The sequence below is a fragment of the Macrobrachium nipponense genome, chromosome 16 (assembly GCF_015104395.2).
Source record: "Macrobrachium nipponense isolate FS-2020 chromosome 16, ASM1510439v2, whole genome shotgun sequence".
NCBI classification, from domain to species: Eukaryota; Metazoa; Arthropoda; class Malacostraca; order Decapoda; family Palaemonidae; genus Macrobrachium; species Macrobrachium nipponense.
In genome coordinates this window covers 20,702,987-20,718,737 of record NC_087209.1, presented here as the reverse complement: position 1 = coordinate 20,718,737, position 15,751 = coordinate 20,702,987, and the positions used below count along the sequence as shown (strand labels likewise).

The 15,751-nt window shown below is 34.9% G+C and overlaps 1 protein-coding gene across 6 annotated transcripts in view; it reads left to right on the top strand.

Annotated features, from left to right (window-relative positions):
• The first annotated feature begins 11,242 nt into the window (after nt 1–11,242).
• Nucleotides 11,243–15,751, top strand: part of LOC135195593 (insulin gene enhancer protein ISL-1-like) — a 61,359-nt gene continuing 56,850 nt past the window's right edge. For 5 of the 6 annotated variants that reach the window (XR_010310188.1, XM_064221912.1, XM_064221910.1 and 2 more), the window contains exon 1: nt 11,243–11,606. Coding sequence is in view for 5 of the 6 variants with exons in the window: in XM_064221912.1 (XP_064077982.1) it covers nt 11,486–11,606 (121 nt within the window). In the remaining variant the exon portion in view is untranslated. The remainder of the gene's footprint in view (nt 11,607–15,751) is intronic. The other variant, XM_064221913.1, reaches the window with a different exon arrangement.

Genomic DNA, 15,751 nt, shown 5'->3' with positions numbered 1-15,751 from the left:
AAAAACTGATAAACAAGAGACCATCCGTCGATGGTCCAAGTCAACCCTGCTAATATTAGGAAACAGAAACCACCACGAACCATTATATCTAAAAGAGATAAATCTCTGGCAGAAGCAGACATCCACACCGAGGAATAATGATAGAACAAACACTTCATGATAGACTAGGGTCCACAACTGTGAAATGTCATTTATTATTGTACGCTCAAAACCTATTATGGCAATGAAGAGATCTAAATTATATTCCATGCGGTCACCTTTATAGAAAAAAAAACAAACAAACAGAGATTTCCTTAAGTTCATTGTGTGTTTTCCGGAGGACGTAAATACAAGTTACAACAGATAATGCAAGACGAACTGGAAGTGTGTATTGTTGCTGAAACACTTACAGGAGTGTTGAAGTAAAATCTATAAATCACAAGGTAATTTGGGCTAAAAGTACAAGCGCGCGGTTCTTTGCGAACACTATTATTCACCGACCTGCGTATATCGTCATAAATTTTCAACCCCTGGCATGCTAGATCTACTGCAGCCTTCCACTCAACACTTATTTAAACCCTGCTAATAGCATTACGGACTTAAAGCGTTAACATGACATCTGGCTCTGGTAACAATGTGCGTGTCTGACCTCGTTAGGTCCAATCAGAGGTCTGTAGGGCTTTACGTTCGTTACATTAACATTTATGTGATCTGGGCCAGATTTACGTCTAGTCACAGATATGCTTGCTTTATCTTGGAATATGTATTAGCACTATCTTTTTAAGCAAGGATATTCCACTGAAGATATTTCCTTTATTTTTGTTGAGGATTTCAACGGTCGCAGAAAATATCGGAATTTTCGGGTCGCTCTTCGAGTAAAACTCACAGGAACTGTCATCCACAGAGGATAGCACTGCTGTGGGTGAAACTGGACGAGAGGTGACAGAATATATAGAAAAAGGTGGAGACACTCAGATTAGAGAAACAAGCAATGCGACATTTTCTAATCTCAGATATTTGTGGATAGATTCTTACAGTGAACTTGTTACTTTTTTGTTTTGTTTTTGTTTTACAAAAATTTCTAGGACAATAGTCAAATTATCAAAACAACAATGGGACTCATTAGACGCGTTTCCACTGAACATCGGCTTCTGTCCACATCCTGAAAGTTCTGCCCTTCGCAGACAGTTCATTAACTCAGTTACTACCCGCTCGGGATCTTTCATGTCGTCAAGCTTTTGACAGTTTCCCTGAACTCGCGGAAAAGTCTGTGAAATTTTAATGAATTACCAGAGAGGGGATAGTAGGAAGGATTGAATCATCAGCTGCATGTATGTTTACGTTTGCACATTGGTATTTTTAGCATTTAATGGTTCCTTGACCGTGAATATTTCGTTGGAGAGTGCTCGGTTAAGAATCTCTTGGTGAACTTGAGCAGTTCGTCGCAAAATGCAAAGGCATATCGCGAATTCGAAGGCAAATGATCTATAACTAGATTAAGAGTAATAATTAAGAATATGAAACTTTGCTCCCTCAAAAATATATTGGAAGCTATTCGGAAACTATCAATGTTGCCAGACCAGTTTCACTGCATAAACATCAGCGTAAGTGAGTCGCGCTGTTGGCCTTGTGCCAGCAAGGGCTTTTGTTCCTTGAACACATATTGTCGTGTCGTATGGTATAATGCAATGTATTCTCTAGACCTTGGTATAATGTACGTTGAAATAGGGATTAACGAAGTTAGAGAGGGAAAAGAATTTGAACTGGAGATTCATGAATTTCCAGTCTCATTACGGCGTTAGCCCTCAGAACGTCTGGAAAAGAAAAAAAAAAATCGGGACAGACACTTAGCCGAAGAGTGCGTTAACAAAGCCATCCATAAATTCATAAAGTGAGCGACCTTAGTCTAAAAATCCTGGTCTTGCTCAGTAATGTACAGGATATTACTAATACCGGAAGCTCATCAAGGCCAAACTCTAGAGGTTGCCGATACGTGAGTCATGTCGTCTTTTTTTTTACTGAAGCTCGCTGTCATTACTTTTTTTTTATGAGGCTGAAATATAATACCCAAGAAGTGACTACAGTAGATTCACGTCACTCGTGCATCTGATGTCTAGGCCAGTCCCTTACGACGCTCCTGATTGGCTGTTGATAAGCCAATCACAGGGCTGAAAACTCTGTCTCTCGAGAGAGTTCACATACGGAGGATGTATATTCCACTTCTCCTGATGGATACATCTTTCGAAAGTATCCCTCAGGAGAGGTGGAACATACATCCTGCCTATGTGAACTCTCTCGAGAGACTGAGAGTTTTCAGCCCTGTGATCGGCTTATCAACAGCCAATCAGAAGCGTCGTAAGGGACGGGCCTAGACATCAGATGCATGGTTGATGTGAATCTACTATAGTAATGGAAGTTGGTAAAGATAACTACAGGTAGAATCTTTGTCAATTACAGGGCAATGGAGCACAAGATGCAACAAAGTAAGATCCTTTGAATAAAGGTACCCACACTATTCAATATGAGGTTGTTGACAACTGTTTGAGAAGATACCCGAGAAGAAATCAAGACATATATTACACAAAAAAAAAAACAAAAAAAAAAAACCGGTCGGCATATTAAAGAGCAAGTTATTTAGAGAAACTATAAATGGCTAATGAATGGGGCTCGCCTGATGTCCCAAATGAGGGCCGATCGTATGGCTTATGATGAGAAAATGACGATAATGAGGTCAAAAGACTTTCGTCCCTGGAAAGAGAAACTATCTTACACCTGAAGTTCACGGTTACTGTGGATTCTAAATTACTGTTTGAAAAGACCGAGAAAACCGAAGTCGAGCAACAGGGCACCACTATTTAAAAAAAAAATATTGAATGTGAATTCATATTCGAAATAAAGTATTGCTATTATTATTTCTAAAATCGGCAAAATTCCTTCCTTGAAGGTAATGGCTGCTGTGATGGTGAATATTCACATTGTTCGAAAATAACACTTGGTAACGTCATTTTTAACTTTTTGTATTGCAGTGAGCGAGATGCTGATTTGCCAACGGCATAATCAAGGTAAGGAATGGCATATCCTTCTTTACTTTTGAAATATGAATAACACCACAATACGTTCCTTATTTTTCTAATATTCATAATACAGTATCGTGAGCAAATGGATATTTATGCAGGATACTTTTATATCAATCAATGTGAATTATTCGACAAGAGCTCTCACAGTCAGCCAACTGAGAGAAAGTTTTTTCTTTAAACTTTATTTATTTCATTTTTGTTTTATCAACAGGTCCTACATGACTTGGAAGACTGAGTGGGAATTCTGCAAGAAAGTATTCCAGGTGACAATTGGTTTGAAGGAATGGAAAAAATTGCGAGGTTGGTAGAGAATCGATATAATAAGATATTAAAGGTGAGTACACGATAAATTCTTCATTTTCTCTTATTTATTTTAGGTCTAGTAGACGCACTTGATTGATTCCCTATATAATTATACAACGTTGACACTTTTTAAGTATATTTATTACCTCCTTTGGGGAGATTTAACATCAATGACCCATTTATGAACAGCTCCCGTTTGTTTTAGTATTCTTGTATTTCTGTTTTTTACAGAACAGAAAACGGGGACAATGGAATGAAAAACTACCACATTTCTTGTCAATTTCTTTTGTATTCAAACTGAAATAATAATAATAATAGAATTTTGGTCTGAATTTGATTCATTATGGCGGACAGTTTGAAACATCGGAATTATAATGTTCCAGTCGGATTATTTGTACAAAGAGGATGACAAATTTGTTGATTTTTGTTTTGTCGGTGGAAAACCTATAGGTATCATTATGTATGATTGTCGAAACATTAATTATTTTTTTTATTCTTTTATCTATTCAATTTCCTTATTCATGCATGTTTCGGGGTTGCAAATTCCTTCCTATATCTATTTCCATAAAAGAAAGAATAACGCTGACACTAGAATAGCACTGGCCGCGGTCCATTTTATATCTTTGCCCATTATATGCATAAGAGGAGAGCGTCTCAGATTCAGGAAAAAATAGAGATGATTTTCTCAGTAGCTATTATTCTGTATTTTTAGAAATGCATCTGGAAATATGATAATAGAACCTGAAATAGAAAAGATAATATGAAATGCGATCGTTACTCCTACAGGCATGAGTATGTATATATATATATATATATATATATATATATATATAATATATATATAATATATATATATATATATAATATATATATATATATATATATATATATATATATATATATATATCATCAGAAAGAGGAAACCAGCGTCTGGGCATACTATATATATATAATATATATATATATATATATATATATATATATATATATATATATATATTCATTGTCTAGAGAACAGCTCGGTGTGTAAGTATTAAAAAGCAGCATGAGTTCTAAAAATGTGCTGTTTAAAAAAAAAAAAAAAAAACGCTCCTTCGAACCACTACAAAACAGCTTACTGGAGCTTAAGTAAGTTACAAAAACATCATTTTTATCTTTAGACTTCCGAGACAAAACTGACGCAGACAATGTTCTCGGTTAACGACAAATCTTCCTTATGAACTAAAGCTGATTAAAAGACGTTGGCGATACAGAGAAAAGGAAGGCAGATTATTCTAATTTAGTACTTCACATACGAATGGCATAGTGAGCGATCTCGAATGTCTCTGAGGTTATGTGTGAATGTTGGTGCTGGAGGTTTAGCTGGCCTTACTCAAACAAGCAAGCACGGGCTCTTGACTCGTGGGCAGCCCGTGAGTATGCGTGAATCTTGCCACGTCCAATTTTGTGTGTTTGTGTTGGGGTCCTGGGGTCTGGAGTAGGGGTGGGGAGGGTTTGAAGGGAAAAATAAGTTTACGACAACAGTCGGTTTCTGCGTTTCTATATCCTGTATCTTGTTGGATAACTGGATATGTTTATAAATTTGTATTAGAGGGTGATGAAAAACATTTATATTGATGAATAGGTCATCTTTAACTGTCTTTCACATCCTTTCAGTCCTTCAAACATCGTCCGACTGAAGCAAGACGCTATCTATATTATATTATGTCTAGTCTTGCAATGACAAGTGGATCTTCCGTGAAACCACACAAAATTACGAATCTGAAAATCAACTACAGAACTACATTGGATGCGGAGGATCACTGTCGATTCATTAGTATATCTGGTTGAAGAAAATGACTGTGTTTATTTCGTTATTATCTGCAGTTTTCTTTAAGCTCATAAACGAAGTCATATCTAAGTGTTATTTATCTCTACATCTTTCTTCTTACACCACAAACGGTGGGTGTCTTCTGGTTGCTACGAACGTATCTTAAAGGATATCGTAAAGGAGTTTAACATTTCTATGCGTTGCAACCCTTTGTGATTTACGGATTATCGTTGTGCAGGTACAATATCCATGGTCCGTAAGTGTTAATAATGCTTCCTAAAATTTTTAAACTTTATGTTAATTCAGTCTGAATTCTGTAGAAATTTTGTATACATTTCCTACATTTCTGATACTTATCTACACCATTTTTTTTTCATAACGCAGGCCCCCACCCCTCTACGTGAAAAATCGGTAAGTTGAACATATTACAAACTGTAACATAACTGCAAAACTATTCTTACGTTCCTTAACCTATCGTGTTCCAAGGGAAAACTTTTAGGCAGTGAAATATAGGTCCGTCTAAAGAGATTTCCCCTCCTCTCATATCCATATGTTTAAAAAAATTAATGTGATATTGCTTATCTGCATAATAAGTGGTCAACACACCCAGCACATGTCTAATGCCTACTGTAATCTACTGTAGCTTTGAAAATCACGACAGCAATTATCCAGATTATTACAATGATCTGGATAATTGCTATATAATTCACTTTGTGACAAAAGATCCCCTTGTTAGTACATGGAGTGAGTTATACTTCTTTCATACTCTTCCTTATTCTTTTATCTTCTTTCCCTGGTCTTTTATCAAGTAAAAAGTGAATGTTAAAAACAGCAAAAATCCAGAGCAGTCCCTTGACGAACACCACGACAGGTTAGGGTTCTCTAAAAAGCACCACCAATGGCAAACTGTAAATGAGGTTTACTTCAGAAAATGTGAAGAGATCAAACATAAAGCCTCCAGCATCTTAGATGCTCAATCAAGACAGCATCAAAATTAATTCGCAAAAGTCTGGATGCTTGTCCAATGTCGTGCAGTATGGGAGATAACATTCCCATTCATATAATAAAAGAAAATCTCTCTCCTTTACATAACATAATGTTGATGGTTTCAGTACACCGGAGAAATGAGGCAATGACAGATACTCGGTCGTCACTTATGGAAATAAATAAATAAATAAATAAATAAATAAATAAATAAATAAATAAATAAATAAATAAATAAATAAATAAAGAAATAAATAAAGAAATAAAGAAATAAAGAAATAAGTCCACAAATAAAGAAATAAATAAAACGAACACCAACTGACATGTTGAAAAAGATTTGTTAACGATTAAAAAAAAAATAAAATAAAAGGGCGTTCTCTCGTATCTGAAATGGTTTTAGAGCGATCACTGCCTGTTAGGTGTACCCGAAAAATTCCTTAATTGTATAAGCTGACATTAATGCCTCAGAGGAAACAAATATTTTTGACGTAAGCAATGTCCATCGTGATGTGGGAAGGTTATTTGGACCAGATAGGAAGTAATTTGTGTGTACGTATGACCATTAGCCATTACTCTCCAATAGCTTAACCTTTAGCTTATGAATACATTGCATTTAAAATTGCTTAATCTATAGAATAACCATGCTTTGCTTTGATGTTTGTGTCGTAATGTGAAATTTTAGGGACTTCAGATAACCCTGACTGTGGTCCCAAAAGGTTTTTGCTCCAAGGTGCATTATTCGTAAAAAGAAAGATTGAGGGTTCATTATATAAAGTCAAAAATGATTTGTCTCTGCACCTATAAGGTATTTTTATGATAAGGTCATAGAAAGCGTGTCTGTACACATTATAATCGCTCTGAAATATACCGGACGGAAAGTAAATTCAATTAGGTTAGAAGTTAAATGGTTTTATAACCCCGATTAGTGATGTCCGAAAAAACCTTGATAAAGAGCCTTATAGGAGTACCTATAGCTAATGCTCTAATACTTCGTTTAAGTAAGATGTGCGCAAAAACTGCATCATTATATATGTAGGAAATGTTCTACAACAACGCCTAAAGGAAAGGAAGACAAGGCCTAAGCTTCGCCGTGAATTAAAACCTTGTCAAACCTAATAGTTCTAATATATATACTAAAGGCAACTGATGGTAAATACGAGTATAACGGAATGACTTCACATAAAAAAGCAATTTAAGTGACTCCACAGCTGTGTTGAACCATAATAAATGAAATATATCATTATGACAGAATACTGAGAAATCCCGCCCACACGTACCTCCTACAATCCCTCATAAACCACAAGTATCGTGAGGGATTAATGCACTTTAGGCATTACTCAAGGTATATCACAGCGTCCCTTCGGCCCTTAGCTGCAGCCCTCTTTCATTCCTTTTACTGTACCTCCGTTCATATTGTTTCTTCCATCTTACTTTCCGCCTTCTCCTGACAATTGAGTCATAAGGGTAGTTGCGAGGTTTTCCTCCTATTACGCCTTTCAAATCTTCTTACTGTCTATTTCCTTTTCAGAGCTGAATGACCTCGTAGGTCCCAGTGCTTGGACTTTGGCCTAAATTCTGCATTCTCTTCTATTCTATGATGATGATAATAATAATAATAATAATAATAATAATAATAATAATAATAATAATAATAATAATAATAATAATAATAATAATGGCCTAACAACACCCGTAATTATTAACCAGACTTGTTGAAGTTCTCTTGCAGTTCATTGTGTGTGTTTGATTGTGTGCGTGTCTGTGTATGTTTATGTAGTATATATATTAAATGTGTATATATATGTATGTATATATGATATATACTATATACATCTATACATATGTATATATATATATGTATATATATATATATATATATATATATATATATATGTGTGTGTGTGTGTGTATGTGTGTGTGTGTGTGTGTGTGTATTCACAAACAGTAAGTTACAAGTGTCGTTTAATATAAAAATCACTCAACCCCAAATAAAGATATACTGAAGGGGAAATTATAAGTTGTATGTTACTCCGAGATTGAGTGAATTTGATGTTAAACGACACTTGTAGCTCATTGTTTGTGAATATACAAAATGCCACGGTCTATATGAGTAAAAAAACTTCAATTACTATATAATAATTATATATTTATATATATAATATACTAATATATATATTATATAATATGAATATACTATATATATAATATAATATTATCATACGCCTATACTACCCACACACATATATATATATATATATATATATATATATATATATATATATAATATATATATATATAATATATAGTATATGAAAATATCACCATACACCCTTTCCCCCAATAGAGGTGGCTTCAGTGGTTAAGACACTCTTCCCACGATTGGGTAATGATTTTTAAAACCCAGTGTGTTTCTATTGACCTAAGCAGTCAATATGGACCTGGTAGTCAGTCAAGTGGGGTTGGTCGCAACTTGTAACAACTAATCAGTTTACCTCTGCCTAACAAATTTTGAGAAATATATCGATGAATTTATTTGGTTCATTTTGTGACTTGTAGTTTATGGAATAGAATATATAGAATTTAGGCCAAATGCCAAGCGCTGGAACCTATGAGGCCATTCAGCGCTAAATCAGAAATGACAGTAAAAAAGTTTGAAAGGTGTAACAGGAGGAAAACCTCAAAGCAGTTGCACTATGGAAGAATTGTTAGAAGAGGGTGGACAGGACGATGGAAGAAAGAGAATATGAACAGAGGTACAGTAAAAGGAATGAAAGTTAGTTGCAGCTATGGGCCGAAGGGACGTGAATCATTTGTTAGTATATGAGGGTAGTCAGTAAGATGGAAGTGAATATGAATGGATGTACAGTAAAAGGAATAAAAGGAGTTGCAGCTACGGGCCGAAGGGACGCTGCGAAGAACCTTAAGTAATGCCTACAGTGCACCCCATGAAGTGCACTGACAGCGCTACCGCGCTACGTAGATTGTTATTTTTATTATTGCTCAAAAATTAAACTCGTTAGGAACAACAAGCTTATAATCTTGCTACACAGGCTTCCACAGGAGGGCATACCCAGTCCTGGCATACCTACCCAAGGACACGGGTCAACCACTATACTTATAAGTCAACGAAAACAACCAAAAAAGAGAGCCAACAAAAAATGAGTAAAACGGAGGTTAAGACAATAATAGATTTGCTAAAATGAATTTTTATTTCACTCTCAGGTGTCTATGAGTCTTTCGCTTATCTTTTCTATATAAATACAATTCATTTATTTGTGAATATTTAACAGTTTATCACGATATTGTGAAATTCTTAGCAAAACCTATAATGTTTGGGTCTATTTATATATATATATATATATATATATATATATATATATATATATATATATATATATATATATATATATATATATATATATATATATATATATATATATATATATATATATATATATATATATATATATATATATATATATATATATATATATATATATATATATATATATATAATATTATATATATATTACTATATATATAATATATACGTATATTATATATATATATATATATATATATATATATATATATATATATATATATATATATAATATATATATATATATATATGTGTGTGTGTGTGTGTGTGTGTGTGTGTGTGTGTGCGTGTAGAGCGAGAAACCAAATGAGCACGACTAGCAGAGTCCTCTTGAAAAATCAGCCGGTGTAGGGAGAGAGAGAGAGAGAGAGAGAGAGAGAGAGAGAGAGAGAGAGGAGAGAGAGAGAGAAGAATGCAGATTGGGTTCTTCTAACCTCGATGGAATCTACAGAACCACCTCTCGGGTTTATAGCATCTTGCAACAAATCTCAAGGCCGTTGGAAGCGAATAATGTTACATTCTACGACGAAGAAACAGATAAGGACATTACGATGGAAGTCTGTCTTTGAGACAAGGAAGGGGTTCGTGCGTTCTTCCTTTGAAGGGTGTGGTGGGGGGAGGGGGGGGGGGAATAAATGGTTGATATCGAGTCGAAGTTGGTAAGGAAGCAGGCTCTTTCGGTAGACTGAGATATTTGTGTGTATGCGTGTGTGTATATATGTATATATATATATATATATATATATATATATATAATATATATATATATATATTATATATATATATATATATATATGATATGTTTTACATGCACGCGTGCATCCATTCACGTCAGCGACAGGTAGTCCCAAGTAATCTGGCACATTTCATGTCGAAACCCTCATGAAATGGGAAAAGTTCCTCCTGTATATTTCGCGAGATTAATGTTTAATGCACAGCATGCTCAATGCGGCGTTCCCAAAAAGCCCTTGATCTGTGCGCACATGAAGAGCGAAATTTTGTCAAGATTAGGGAGAATCTGATGAAATCTACTGAGATTTAGTTTTAGCTGCATGTACAGAGTGTACATTTCTTTTTTTTATTTATTCTTTTCTTTTGGAAAATGTGAACATGACAGAGGGCGCTGTACAGAAATTTGCAGTGCTCAGCATATTGTGTTATATAAAAATCATACATATATGAAGAAATATTCCGTAAATAAGAAAGGGCGTCTTATAAAAAAAAAGCTATTAGGAAAAACTTGTGACGTAATATATAAAATGGAAAATATGTTTTTTGTATATATACATATATTTTATATATATATTATATGGAAAAAGGTCAAACGGTCGTAACAGGGGTTATACTGAAAGCCACTGAATGGGTAGGATTTGCCCTAGAGCGCTCTATGGTTCAAACATTGAGACACTATTTTCTTTCTTCTATTTTCAGGCTACATTAGTGTCTGTCTGCCGGCACAAGACCCTTCTTGGTTGGCTCACTTTGATGGTAACCAGACATTTGTGGACCCATTGCTTTATTCGCCCTGAGTGGTAGAAACGAGCCCCGCCCCCCTTCCCTCATTGGTCCGTGACCTCTTCGACTTTCGGCGTCATTGGTCGGCAGGGTTCCAGGCATGCGCAGTACGGACCAATGAGCTGACACTGTGGGCGGGGCCTTGACCACCCTGCTGTGTCTGGTGGGCTTTATGTGTCACCCGTCAGTGTTATTTGGCCCTGCCTATTTAGAGGTAGACCGTGTGTGATTTAAGTGGAGTGTAGAGGGAAGCGATTCCCTGTGCCCTTCTCCCCCTTCTTGGACACTTAGAGCATTTATAATCACCAACATGACGGAGACAATTAAAGGTAAGACGCTCCGAGAGGGACCGTTCTCGCATCACGGATCATAAAATAGGAGGACCTCCTCAGAAGTGTTTGTGTGTCGGACATTGTTGTTTTTCGGCTACGTATAATGGCGTTTTCAAGTCTAGCATCTGGCAAGATTCCTTCTGTGTTGTCCAAGACGTTTAGTCATCCACCACGTCCTCTTTCTGTCATGGATGCCTCTCAAGATACTAGACGACTATGCAAATGTAAGAATGGGTTGTGGAGTTGGAAACTAATCATTACTACTCATGTTTTAGAAAAAAAATAAAGAGAAAAAAAATTAAGTCTCTATGGGAGTATAGCGGAGCGGTCAGTTTACCGAACCCTTACTTCCGTGGTTGCCACTGTGGCAAGCGCGATTGGAAATCACACGATTTCTGTTATTGCGAGACACCGTTCTCCTTGTGAGTTTTGCTGTCAATTGCTTCTTACGTTTCAGGTGATTTTATTTCTTCTTATGAATGATGATGTGGATGTTCGTGTGTCGTCGCTCAAAAGCGACGCCGTTTTAACAAAAACTGTCAATCCTCCCTAGGGTTTGGGTCATCGCCGCTTCAATTCGTGAATCCCACTGATGAACATTTCGTGTGCCGCAGACTAACTAATCTCTTTTAAATTACCGCGATGAACCATTCGTGTGTGGGGCCTCATGTTTGTGCGTTGGTAATCGTTACAGTTTCGTATCAACAAATGACTTGGAAAGTCATCAGATATAAGTAAAAATTGTTTATAAAATAGCATATCAACCAGAGCCAACACATCATCATTTCTTGTGAGACAACATAATATAGTACTCAGAATATGTAGAGTTGATGAAATGTATATATACCAGACACTTTGAGAAGAAAGAAAATCCAAGTATGCATGTTTGCAAATCGAACCTAATGTCTTTTTTTAGGTTAGATTAGCCATTCATTTGGATGAGATTTTCACCCTCAGTTCAGTAGCGATAGAAATAATGCAAATCCCTGACCAAGGGTTGATTCAGAATAAGTCATAACCGCAAGAGGAAAAACAAGGTTGGATTCGATAGTGATAAAGAAAGGTGTATTTATGAAAAAAAAAAAAAACTTTACTTTAATCCTGTTACAGTATGAATTAGCAATAAAGAATGTAGAATCTTCTGAATATGCACCCGAGCAAAAAAAAATGGATTGATTTTATCATATACAAGCTGAAGGTGAGAGCGTTGTAAAAGGAAAATGACTGAATGTAACCGAGTGTCATGATGATGTTTTTGTTATTGTGAATTTTCCTTTTTATTTTTTTTATTTTTTTTATGTTAGCAATTCTTTCTTTGCTTTTAGTGTTTGTGGGGAAAAAGGTTAAGATTTTCTGTTTATTTTGGTCAAGTGATATGACGCCCTAACTTAAAGTATCATAATATTTTATTTTGATGCATGTAGCACTTGTACAACTATTAATAATAATTATAAAACACACATATTAGTACTTATAATCGTTACATCATAATTTCGCGTTCCATTCCAAAAACTGTTGGAAAGAGAACGAAAGGTTTACAAAATAATTATAGGTGTTACGTTGGCCAGCTTTCCGTCTTTTATTTTTTTTAATTTGACAATCTATTATTATTTGTTAAAGGGAAAAAAAGTAAGTGGAATTGTTGCGCTGTGATTGATCAAGTGTTACAGTAAACCAGATGTAGTGGATAGTCTACATTTTTAAAACATTTTCAGTCTAACGGCAACTTATCATTTTGGAAAAAAAAATTTTTTTATTAGCCTCTGTCAATTTGCTAGCTGTGTTAATGATATAATAATAACAATAACAAAACAACTATAATAATAATAATAATAATAATAATAATAATAATAATAATAATCGTGGTATTACATTATTTCCCCATTTCATAAAACTATCATATTAAAAATAAACAAACCCGGAAAAAATATCCAGTAGCTTATCGCGGGTTAAGCAAATTTAAATATGTATAGGAAGCATAGTAAGGATTTCTTCAGCTTTTTTTTTTGTATATAGTCTTCATTATTGTCCCTGTGGGCGTCCTTTTATGTAGACAGATTAATAATTCAATCATGTTCCATGTAAATAAGTCCTGTGTTGATTATCGAAAGAGAGAGAGAGAGAGAGAGAGAGAGATTTACCTTGCTGATGTTTGCTAATTCGTATACCTTTTACAATTGGTGATTAACAACGTTATGTCTGTTTTAGTCCGGAAATACAAGATTCCTTGGCCGTATATGGCATATTAGATCGCTGGGTAGTTGTACCATTGGCATTTTATGGATGATTTCTTGGTGAAGTGTAAATAAAATCGACCTTTTTTATATATATATAAAAAAGAGCGAACACTGATACACCTACCTCCTATTTGTATCTCGATTCCCTTCAGTTTTTGGTATCTGTGGTCGCTTACTGAAGTTAAATACATGTGCGCAAATTTAAGCATGTGGTAGACTGAGGGCTTGGTCGAAAGAACATGTGTGTGTGTGTGTGTTTTTTTTATATTTTTTTTTTAACCTGTATTATCCATTGTTAGCTGCGTCACTGATCACCAACTGCGTTGATAATCATGACACCTGTTCTATATTTTATGTTTGTTCCAGCAGGTCGACTTGCAGCGACTGGCCCCGCGGCCACATTCATCCGTGAATTATTGTGTGTTTGTGTACAGTTATTTGACTTCGGTAGATATTCTGTTCTCTCTCTCTCTCTCTCTCTCTCTCTCTCTCTCTCTCTCTCTCTCTCTCTCTCTCAAAGAAAAGAAGTGATGAGAATAATGATGAAAATGTATACTATATAAACTGAATGAAAATTTTGAATGTAGGTATATATTTGCGTGTTTATTATCCATTTTAAATTTGTATGCATATAAAAATATACATCAATCTAGATTGATTTAAAAAAATACACATCGATCATCATAACTGTGGCATTACAGTAAACTGACGTGTGATTATGACAAAACAAAAGGAACATTCAAATATTATAAGATAATGTGGGGGAATCTCGGACGCTGTCTGGCGATGGGCAATTAGTGCCCACAATATTTTTATTTAATATTTGTCATGCCTACGTAGTACAGGCAAGCACATTTCCAGTCTGTGGTATCTGATTAGGCATAGAAAAATAGCTGAAAAATCTTTAAGGGTTAATCAGCATTTGCAGTTAATTGTTTGTGTGGCCTCGTAGTATTGTAGTATTACATGCAGTTATGTGATTCATGCTCGCATGCACATCTTATCAGAAGTATTGGAAAATAAATATCTTTCATATATCATAGAATATGATAAAAAAGCTGGAAGGACTCTCTCTCTCTCTCTCTCTCTCTCTCTCTCTCTCTCTCTCTCTCTCTCTCTCTCACACACAAACACATTTATAGTATCTCAGTATCTTTCAGTATCTAATATATAGTATATATATATATATATATATATATATAATATATATATATATATATATATATATATATGTATGAGTGTGTTTGTGTACGTATATATTGATACAACATATCATAAGAGAGAGAGAGAGAGAGAGAGAAGAAAAAACAGAAGCTCGATATACCTTCGTTGTTAATAATAACGCCAGTGTTTCTCCGAGACTCCGCCACACACACACAATAACACACATACACGGCTCATTGCCGGGCCTTTTTACGATCCGTCATTACCGAAAAAGAGTAATCTGACGAATTAGCGCACGGTTTCGGGCCGCGTTTATTTGTGATTTACGGCAATCTTGCAGAAGTCGGCGTTGCTGTTCTAATGATGTCGTAATCTTACGGCGGGGATATTATGAAGGCGGAGTGGCGCGGGCGTACGGGCGGGCTGATTTCGTAAAAGGGTTTCTATAGGGGGTGGGGTGTTGGGGAAGAGGGGGGGGGGGAGTTTGATAAGGTCTCGTTCCAGTGATGGAAATGACGGTTAGCATACAGTATATATAATGAACTATGGGTGTATAATGATGATGGCAATGAGTGTTAGGATATCGAGAGTGGTGGGATTATGAACCGGAATATTTTTTTCGTAATTATATAAGTGTCATGATGAACAAAATATGTTTATATATATACACACATATATATAACTATATATATGTATATATACATTATTATATATATATATATATATATATACATATATATATATAGATATATACATATACATAACATACATACTATATATATATAATATCTATCTATCTATCCATTTATAATATAATATATATATATATATATATATATATATATATATATAAGCATAAAAAACTAGAACATATAATTTCACCAGAATCTTAACAAGGAGGAAAAACGGCAGAAACCTAAAAAGAAAGAAGGAAAGAAAAAAAAGACATTAACAATGCCACCAATCAA